This window comes from Coprinopsis cinerea (genome assembly GCF_000182895.1).
Source record: "Coprinopsis cinerea okayama7#130 chromosome Unknown cont3.23, whole genome shotgun sequence".
Lineage (NCBI taxonomy): Eukaryota > Fungi > Basidiomycota > Agaricomycetes > Agaricales > Psathyrellaceae > Coprinopsis > Coprinopsis cinerea.
Genome location: NW_003307522.1, coordinates 1 through 9208, shown reverse-complemented (window position 1 = coordinate 9208; position 9208 = coordinate 1). Strand labels below are relative to the sequence as shown.

General features: G+C 52.7%; 5 protein-coding genes across 5 annotated transcripts; all 5 read right to left on the bottom strand.

Annotated features, from left to right (window-relative positions):
- Window positions 1-21: 21 nt before the first annotated feature.
- CC1G_13254 (hypothetical protein) lies at window positions 22-973 on the bottom strand (the record flags this gene model as incomplete). The annotated part of the gene is made up of 3 exons (XM_001841470.2): window positions 22-48; window positions 107-862; window positions 920-973. 3 exons carry the CDS (start codon window positions 971-973, stop codon window positions 22-24), a joined length of 837 nt encoding a protein of 278 aa, XP_001841522.2.
- Window positions 974-1706: 733 nt separating this feature from the next.
- CC1G_13253 (metalloprotease) lies at window positions 1707-3257 on the bottom strand (the record flags this gene model as incomplete). Its single annotated transcript, XM_001841469.2, has 6 exons — window positions 2745-3257; window positions 2497-2691; window positions 2243-2443; window positions 2093-2175; window positions 1983-2038; window positions 1707-1916 (listed from the first exon to the last, which is right to left on the bottom strand). The coding sequence occupies exons 1-6, from the start codon at window positions 2804-2806 to the stop codon at window positions 1707-1709; spliced, it is 807 nt and encodes a 268-aa protein (XP_001841521.2). The 5' UTR covers window positions 2807-3257.
- Window positions 3258-3706: 449 nt separating this feature from the next.
- CC1G_13252 (hypothetical protein) lies at window positions 3707-4297 on the bottom strand (the record flags this gene model as incomplete). The annotated part of the gene is made up of 4 exons (XM_001841468.2): window positions 3707-3954; window positions 4014-4074; window positions 4123-4155; window positions 4220-4297. 4 exons carry the CDS (start codon window positions 4295-4297, stop codon window positions 3707-3709), a joined length of 420 nt encoding a protein of 139 aa, XP_001841520.2.
- Window positions 4298-4360: 63 nt separating this feature from the next.
- CC1G_13251 (hypothetical protein) lies at window positions 4361-5395 on the bottom strand (the record flags this gene model as incomplete). The annotated part of the gene is made up of 1 exon (XM_001841467.1): window positions 4361-5395. The coding sequence occupies one exon, from the start codon at window positions 5393-5395 to the stop codon at window positions 4361-4363; it is 1035 nt and encodes a 344-aa protein (XP_001841519.1).
- A 355-nt stretch (window positions 5396-5750) lies between these two features.
- On the bottom strand, window positions 5751-8270 carry CC1G_13250 (hypothetical protein). The gene is made up of 3 exons (XM_001841466.2): window positions 7229-8270; window positions 7064-7177; window positions 5751-7009 (listed from the first exon to the last, which is right to left on the bottom strand). Exons 1-3 carry the CDS (start codon window positions 8261-8263, stop codon window positions 5825-5827), a joined length of 2334 nt encoding a protein of 777 aa, XP_001841518.1. The 5' UTR covers window positions 8264-8270; the 3' UTR covers window positions 5751-5824.
- Window positions 8271-9208: the final 938 nt, after the last annotated feature.

The window sequence follows — 9208 nt, the reverse complement described above, 5'->3', positions numbered from 1 at the left end:
GTGGAAAGTAGCATGCTGTCATCAGGCTGAATGTTTGCACGAGGCAGACTGAGATTCTGACTTGGATGACGTTGTTTGTAGCGCACTTCCATGCCTTTGAAGAGACTTGAAGGTAGAGCTGAAAGAAGTCGTATTCGATAAAGAGCTTCTTGAGCTCCGAACTTTGGGCGGAGAGGAGGGGAACGATAGCGTCGTGGAATCGGAGGAATACTGCGAGCCAGTGCATCGATAGTTCTTCGCTGTCGAGAGGGAAAGACAGGAAGGCCTGGTGGAGGCAGGATAGTACGCGGAGGAAGTTGCCTGACATCCGCTGTCCAATCAGGGGTAACGCCTGTTCGATGACTTGTATCACGGTTTTGCCGAACAAGTCGTGGTTGGTTAGAGCTTCGAGGAACACCACATAGCCAGCGTAGTCGTCGTGGTCGGCGCTGCTTAGGGGCTGGGTAATCCATGTAAAACAGAGGGGATCGCAGAGCTGCTGAAGTGAAGAAGCGTCGTTGGTCTCGAGACTTTCCAGGAACCCCTTCATTGCTTCCAGCAACCTGTAGGGAGTGCGGCACATCCGTTGGAACAGGATAATGATCGTGAGGTTGACCATGAGCATCCTCACGATACGGATGTCCTTTCCTGGGGCGGATAGAAGGAGATCGAGGATATCGAGGACGGCCGACATTGTTCGAGCAACGTCCGGAGCCAACACGGGCAGAATTTCCCCTGTCGTTATCTGTAGGCTGGCCAGAGTTTCGGTCATGAGCGAGATAAGTACTCCTAGACCCAGAAAACCGTCTTCTGGATCGTTCGGCCAGCGCCTTCCTAGCTCTTCGATGGCCTTCAGGGAGCCTAATTGTGCGCCCACCATCAGCTATTCAGGATCAATGTGAGTGAGTGAACAGACCGGAATACTATGCCTGAGCGTTACCTCATAAAGTTCGTCCTTTTCCTTCGTCGCCATGCTCATGGTATTCGTCGACATCGGTGGTTTGCTGAAAGTTAAGGAACGATGTCAGCCAAGTCCAACCTTTGAAAAACTATTAGCATGAAATGCTTAGTCACTCTCAGCTCTCTGACCCCTAGCGCTTTCTTTGAATAATGGGCCGTTTTTTCAACAACAGGTGTGCGTATGTTGATCAGATACATTACACTGACCCTGGTACTTAGTCGTTCCAAGCTATTGGAACTTGGCCAACGCTGCGCGAAAAAGCAGATTCATGTTCGACGGCATGTCAAGGTGGCTGTGCCGGGAATCCTGCCGATGATGACATCAATTTCCAACCAGATGCGCCCGCGCACCGGGAAAAAACGCATGTCGAGGGGGTCGACTCCTGAAGTATTGCACTTGAGAATCAGAGAGCGAGAAGAGGACTTTATTCTGCCACGAACTTGCACTGGAAGATATGTGATCCAATGCAGTGAGTATTCCTTCTGGAAGGCGCAAACCCCACGTGTAATATTGCGGTGCAGTAGCATGTACAGGCCTGTCTAACGCTCAGATTCTGAAATATGAGAATTACAAAATACATTTGAATCTGTGAACTCCTCGCGATGTGGCGTGGGGTCTCGGTGCTCATAGTTTCAATCACCCACTAAAACCCAATACCACGGAATGTGGCGATCTCATATCTGAGTCTACCAGTCTGTCCTGGAGTCAGGTTGTTCATGCAAGAGTCGTCGGTGTAGTCCATGTAGTTATCTGAGTTTGAATGAGATTAGCGCTTTGACATGTCTTCCGTGAAGGACATGCTCTCACGAATAGGATCAACACCAGCGCCAGGGCAGGTATCGCGGCCAATGGGGCATCCAAAAGCAGGTCCGTTCTCTGTAGGCGTGTCGGGAACCTCGTCTCCCGTCGGAGAGCAGCCTGTACCCTGGAAAGTGTGTAATAATCCAAGCCAGTGGCCGACTTCATGGACAAGAGTCTGAAGACGGACGTCAGCACAGAGAAGATGACCATCCCCATTCGCATCCTAGTTCCCTGGACGCACCATCCCAAGATTGTAAGGCGCGAATCCACCACCGGGGACGGTATCCCAATGAATAACTGGAGATGTAAGTTGGGAATCGAGTAGGTAGATCCAAAGGACATTGAACTAACCGACACCGTCCATTTGAGGTTCAATAGAGTAGTCCCAGGGGAAACTTGCGTATCCCAGAAGGTTAGGACCTGCCGTGACGAGGCTGACAGAAAGGGTCAAAATGGGCCACTTCTTAAAGGACACTATGTTCGTGAATCATGAATCCTCACTCGGTCGAATAAATGTTCAGGGTATCAGCCCCGCCAACCTTGAGCGCCGACATCATCTGGTACTCCAACCAGTTATACTTCTTGGCGCCGGTGAACCAATTTGCATTGGTGGTGCGAGTCGTCCCGGCCAGAGTAAACGACAGATCAGTTCCAGAGAAAGCCGAATTGAGTGCGCTGATTTGGTTCGTAATCTGAGAAGACCTAAAGCACCCTCAGTTTCCTCCGGGGGAATTAGAGGGTCAGAGGTGACTTACGCGACGTCTCCCTGGGCGTAGGTGGTCCCCGACCTCACGACGTGAAACCACACATTGATGACGCGAGGTGTGTAGGACTGGATGCCCATGTCAGCGAAACCCTGTAGGGTGACATTTCCATGCGCTTCCTGGGCGGAAGCGACTTGGGCGTCCGTGAGCTCAGAGCCACATGTTCGCCGGCGGTTGCCGATGCGCCTAGAGAGCCTGGTTATTGGGATAAAAATGACAAGGGAAGAGTAGATTCGTACTGAGCACTGGCAACCGATGCGATGACCGTTAGAGCGCTTGTCAGCATCAATGAGAGCCGCATCGTAGGAGAGGTCTCGTGTACAGTAGAGGAATGAAGCTCCTCTCTACTGTTCTGCTCAACCGAAGTGAAGCTTTTATACTTTATTGGCGTCAATTCGGGTCATTACCAAAATTTGGGCGGGTATGCGACGCCCACACAATCAATGAAAATCGGCGAGTTCGGTATGTGGAAGATTGTTGCCCATCAGTCTTGTAAGCGGTATCGTCTTACATGCGTACCTCGACCACTGTAGGACTTCCATGCCGTCTACATCGGAAGGTCGCATCCACCCCTGGACGTCGGACGATGGACTATACGGAGGCGAGATAATGCCCTCCGCGCTGCTTGGCTCGGCTTATCCAGATATCATCAGAAGGCATGAGCTGATGAGCGTAAAGCACTCCCATTTGTCGACTAGGGCGCACTGAAGGCGATACATCAGAAGATGCGTGGGGTCATGGGCGCTATCGGCTCTGAACCTAGACGTCATCTGATACTTATTTCATAACAGTATCAGGTGGACCTATCAGAAGGTATAATGATAATAGGAGGCTCGTTAACAACGATTCGATATGAGTTGGGACGACTCCACTCCTATATTCAGAAGGAACAACAGCGCTCCTTACACCTGTCCTGAAGTGACCCTGTTTTTACGATTCCTGTAGCAAAGCATTCAATATTAGCGCTGGCCTCGACTAAACAAGAAGAGAGAACGTACTCGACCTGCATCATTCCATTCCGAATACGAGATTTATCCCAATTCTGGGACATCTCGTCGGGATTCAAAACGTCAAAGAGAATGAGGAAGTGAAGTTTGGGTCCAACAGGACCACCTGCCACCGAAATGGAAAACAAATGGAGATCTCGATTCGCCTTCGCCTCATCAACGAGGCTTTCGAAGCGGACCGGTGACCAAGAGTACTACCTCTTGGCTGCTTTCCGACGGTACTTCTCCAGTGAAAGGGTGGTGTCGGTCTCGCTTGCGAATGACCTAAGGACGTAGATGAAGTCCTTGGAAGCCATGGCGTTTACACCAGCGTGATGCATGATGCAGAGCGTTGCTTTCTCGATAAAGTTTGAGTCCTTCAGAGCGTTCATCTGGCGCTGGATGGCTAGGAGGTGAATGTGCCGTGAGCGATGAGGGACCCATAGGCCCTCATTCCTGAGAGCTGAGAACGGGTACTTCATTTAGATTTAAAGAGGTGGAGGAAAGCATCTTGGAGCTCACCATCTTGGTCGACTTCGAGGACCTTGCACTCGTGCTTGTGAACCCGATCCCAGTCGTCCACCTGACAAGCTTCACCGTAGTATGCGACGGAATGACACCGACCACAGACCTTAGCTCTCTCTCTGGAACTGCCTGGGGAAATCTCGAAGTGCGACAATGAGGACCGTCAGTCGAATGTCAACGAAGGATGGGTTTAAGAGACGTACCCGCGAGTTCTGGCAGAGAACCGGGTCGCCTGGGTACGAAGCAGTCATGGCACCATGGCGGAAGTTCAAGCCCAACATGGCGAAGGACATCCATACCTTGGCGCCTACTGCGCGTCCGGACATCATTCCAGACACGAAGAATTACATCGTGGACTCCGGGAGAGCCTCCGTGAAACTCTTCAAGTAATTGGCGACGCGACGCGACATCATCTGGAAGGCGAGGTCGAACAAGGCCTTCATGAGAGGCCCGGTATCAGTATCGACTCGAGCTTCGAGGAGGCCATGGAAGATAACGTGGAACGCTCCCATGTCGAGTAACTCGAGAACGATCTTGGTTGTGTGAGGTTTGTGGTCGTCCACGAAATGGAAGAGGTTGGCGGTGAAGTTTGAGAACATCCGTTGGGAGCGGGTCTCGGTCATGATTTGGCGTGCGCTCAGGAGAAGTTGGAGGTAGCGACGGTGGTAGTTTTCGCGGAGGAGGTAGGCAGAGAAACGAGTGTCGGAGACGAGGTATTCCAGGCTTCTGTGGACGCTACAGAAGAGAGAGTAGAGCTTTTGCTCCCCGACTCGTCCACTTCCGGCTTCATCGAGCGCAGCCTGGACATACTCGAACGAGTAGAGTGAGTTTTGGGTAAAAGTCTTGACTGTGGCTGTTGGGGAGGCCAAAACGGCGTCGAACAAGATCTTCCTCGCGACACCATGGCGGTAGATGATCTCCATGATCTTCGATAGGGCATCATACCTGAACTTGACCGCGTCGATGCTGGCGATTAAAAACGCGATCGCGACACCCATGGCGCAAGGTGAGGTCAACACAGCAAACTTGAGGTCTCCTTCGAACATAACAAGGGCTCCGAAGAAAGAGAGAAGGGTTCCATAGGCTAGTTTGTCATCCCGAAGAACCTGGCGCATCCAAGAGAGCACGATTTCGAAAGCGTCGAGTATGATGGCGGAGAGTTGGCGGAAGAGGTCATCCCCACCGATTGGACTGGCTGAGATCAAGATGAGAGAGATCCCTTGGAGCGTGTTATACGCGTCTTGGATCTTGGTTCTCCATCGTCTATGAGCTTCTCGAGAATCGGTGGGACGAGGTGGTTGGATCGTCGCATCAAGTCGAGCGATCAAAGATTGAACTTTGTCGATCGCCTGTTTCGAGTTTTGGGGAAATCGGGGCATGAAAGGGTTCATTTGAGGAAGGTCTTGATTAAGCATCTAGTGACCGTTGTTTACAATAGATACTAAAAGGATAATTGGACCACAACGTACGTGATTGAAGGCTCCTCTCGATCTCGATGCTGAGCCTCGTGAGTACCCTCCCCTCATGATACGCGACATTCTGGATGAGATATTTTGAGCAAATGAGGGGCTTTGGGCTGGACTACTCGTATGAGAAGGTATCGCCGATCGGCTGAAAAGGAGAGTGGAAGATATTGGACTGGTACCGAGCCTCGAGGCTCGTGTTGTTCGATCACGTGGTACGTATCTTGGCGCAAGTCTGCACCATGAGTAAGGGCCGCGAAAAGAACACTCCTGCCTGGAGACAGATCCTATTTGGTTCCTTTGCTCTTGTACATTCCAGTTCATAGGTCTTCATTTGATACCCCTCTACAACGCCCTAACCCTCCGAACTTCCCACTTGACCATGGCACCTTCCTTGATCATCGTCTCTCCCTCAGTCACACCCGCCACGTCCAGAGGCACTCCTCCACTTCCGTTGGCACTCGCTCTCGTCCTTGTAAGTATGATAATCTTCCCAGACCCCGACCCATCACTCGTCTCCCAATGATCGACGCGTCTCAACTTCGGACACCGCCAAACCAACATGCTGGCCATCCAATCATTCTTCTTCATCCTCGAGCGATCCATGAGTGACATCTGTGCGAGCGTAAGTTGGGTTTGGGAGTGTGCGGTTGGTGATTTCGATGATGACGCAAGGTGTTGGTGGTCAGTCGTTGAAATCGAACTGTCGTACGAATGCGAGTGTGATGCCAACGAGGACGATGTTGGAGCGGAGATGGGTGAGACGGACGTCGTTCCCGCAGCGAGGACGGGACCGGATGCTCCATTCAGCGCCGACACCTCGTAGAAGAACTTGACCCCATGCAGCGCCCTCAACTCGGGCAAATCCACCAACACCTCCAACCATTCCTCCATATTCGTCACGGGGGCAACAGCACCGGCGCGCTGGGCATTGCCCACGCCCAACCGCTTCCCAAGATCGAGGTAGGTGATCCCGGGGACGCTCTTCGCCAACTTGCGGAGATCATCCATGTCGTGCCATCCTCCCAACTCGACGCGTTTGATGGTACTGGAATGGCGTTTGAGGTTTGAGAGGAAGAGCTGGTCTGGGCTCCGATTGGATGAGGGGACGTGGTGCGATCCGGAGAGGTTGAAACCTTTGACGACTTCGAGTGGTCTCAGGACTTCTTCTCCGAACCCATCGAGATGCAAGTCCGTCGACGAGGCGAAACATGGGGAGTCGAGGATGCAGTTGATGACCTCCCGCGATGCTTCGACCTCCCGCAGCCTGGGAAGCGAGTTAATTGGGAGGTCAATGCGAGTGAGCCCACGAAGGTCGATGAGATTGAGGGCTTCGATGGTTGGGTGCGATGAGAGGAATTGCGAAATGGCTGTCTGGTTTGTCGACCAGATACCGCCGAGTCGAAGATTTGTCAGGTGGTTCCAGTGCGTATTCTCCCCTCCGATGTTGAAGAGATGGTCGACCTTAGGGTGGAACAGGAAACCACTGGGGGTGGGACCAGCAGGACGTGTGTAGTCGATAGTGAGAGACTAGGGGCGTAGTTGTGAGTTATAGACGCGACGCGAGGAATACGGTAGACGTACCTCTAGGTTGGGACACCTTTCGAGCACTCCGGCAATTCGCGTGAGGTGTGGTAGCTTCCCAGCACCGTATGTGTGTCGAGCCGAGGTGAAGGTGGCAGTCTTAAGAGCGGTCAACTGTCCAAGTGGTCAGAGGAATCACTGGCGAAACAGCCAACGAACGCATACGTTGGCTCGAACCACCCTCTTCCCATGTCCAGCTTCCTCTTCCGAGCTGTCGTCCGACGTTTCCTCGTTCGTGCCAGACGCGGTGAAGACGAGGTTGTTGCAGACCTCCATCCTCTCCAACGTGCACCCAGTCCTTTCCATCAGGGTTTCCCAGATCCTAGTCATCGAAATCGGGGAATGATTGCAGCCCCACTTGAATTCCTTCAACCCCGTCATCCTCTGTAATGCCGCCAAAAGGTACTTCTCCTGCTTCCCATGGATACCTCGATGCCTGACCTCGTCGTCGGTCGAGTCCAGGTCGGTGTCGCGAAGGTTGATACCACGAGGGAGGACGACGGCGTTCTTACTGGATAAGGTCGAACTCGAGTCGGGATTGACGAGTCGGGGAAGGGAGACCTTCGCTCTCTCGTCGATTATTTCCAGCCTTCGTACGTTCCTGGCCAACGACCTGTGGATCGAGAGGTGGTTCCACACGCTGATTGACGAGACCTTGCACTTGACGACGCGATAATCGAAATGTCGCGGGAAGACGATGTCGTGGAGGCGTTTGCAGCAGAGTCCGATGTTCAACAAATCCTTCTTCGAATCCACGAAATAGATGATAGCGTCGAGGATTTCTGTGGGCTGGAAGGCGAAACCTGAGATGACTGTGCGGTCTGCTGCAGAGGAGTTGGTGGCCATAGAGAGAGCGCGAGCGCCCTGATAGACATATGGTTCGACGATCGAGAGGAGGTGGAGAGAGAGGGAGTGTTCTGCCGCGGTGAACTTGTACTGACATCCTCCGATTTTCGTCGATAGCGAACTGACGAGCTTCACCAACGCGTTCAGAGCTCCAGTTGGGTCGGTCCTCTTATAGCTGTTGAGATTCGTATTCACCGCATTTCTCGATCGAGGTTGGAGGGTGCCTGGAGCACGGTTCGAGGTTCGAATAGGGGTGTTCAGCCCGGATTTCGAGCTGGCGACATGGCTGGATGGGGTGCTATTTCGAGATTTGGAGGGTTTGAAGGAGCGCCCACTGGGGGCTGGGTGGGGCATGACTGACTCGGCGCGAAGGATAAGACAGGTCGGAGCCGCAATAGGCTTTTATCTGTGTTCACAGCACCTGACCCGGTCCTTTGCGGCCGTCCTGGTGGCCATCAAAAGTGATAGTATGTCGACAGACATTGTCACATGGTACAGCCACCCTGTCAGTCGGCGGCAGTACTGGAGCGGCCAGAAGGCTGAGCGGGCACAATGCCGCACATCGAGTCGATCAGAGCCTTCTAACGGGGTGTGAGCAGGCTACGAGGTCAACAGTATGGAGTACTTACCCTGAAGCGATCCAGCACATCCTGCTCTGGTCGACCTGCAGGGAGCGGGGGAGATCTTTGTGGTGGACACCCATGTACCCAGCCGAAAAATGAGAGTGAACTGGTTTATGGCCTCGAAATCCGTATAAAGATAGGACTTGGTTCACAGAAGAGGGGGGAGAAGAGAGAAAGAGGTGAATATCGAGCGTCGAGCGATGGATGATGCAAACGAGACAGGTCCATTCGAGGATAGTCCCCTGGCTACCAAAGTGGTTCAATGGGCGGATATCTGGATATTGGGAGTGGCCCCATGCCGACTTCACTTGAAGAAATGCGGCCCCGACGCAGGGAGAGCACCGAATGCGAACGGAGGTGGACGTTCGGGACAGAAAGGCTGACAGTCGGAAAGAAGTCCGGAACCCGAATTGGTCTGCGGTCCCGCGTTCCCGCGTTCGAACCTCTTTCGCGCAAAAAGAAATATGTTTGTCTCATGGAATGGTCTGTAACCGCTACCCCGTTACTCATGTGCTTTTCTGGACTGAAATCTTAGAGAAAAGTCGTCAGTTGGTCATCCTTCGGTGATGACGATCGATATTCAGTAACCATCAGTGCTCTGTTCGAAACTCCTACCTCAAACCGAGATATGAACGGGGTAAGCGCTGGGCTGTGTGGTAGATCTTTGTCAAATTGG

Coding starts and splice junctions, on each gene's coding strand:
- CC1G_13250 (XM_001841466.2), bottom strand. CDS start 8,263: ATGCCCCACCCAGCCCCCAGTGGGCGCTCCTTCAAACCCTCCAAATCT. Junction 7,178..7,228: donor AGAGGGTGGTTCGAGCCAAC/GTATGCGTTCGT, acceptor CCACTTGGACAG/TTGACCGCTCTTAAGACTGC. Junction 7,010..7,063: donor AAAGGTGTCCCAACCTAGAG/GTACGTCTACCG, acceptor CTACGCCCCTAG/TCTCTCACTATCGACTACAC.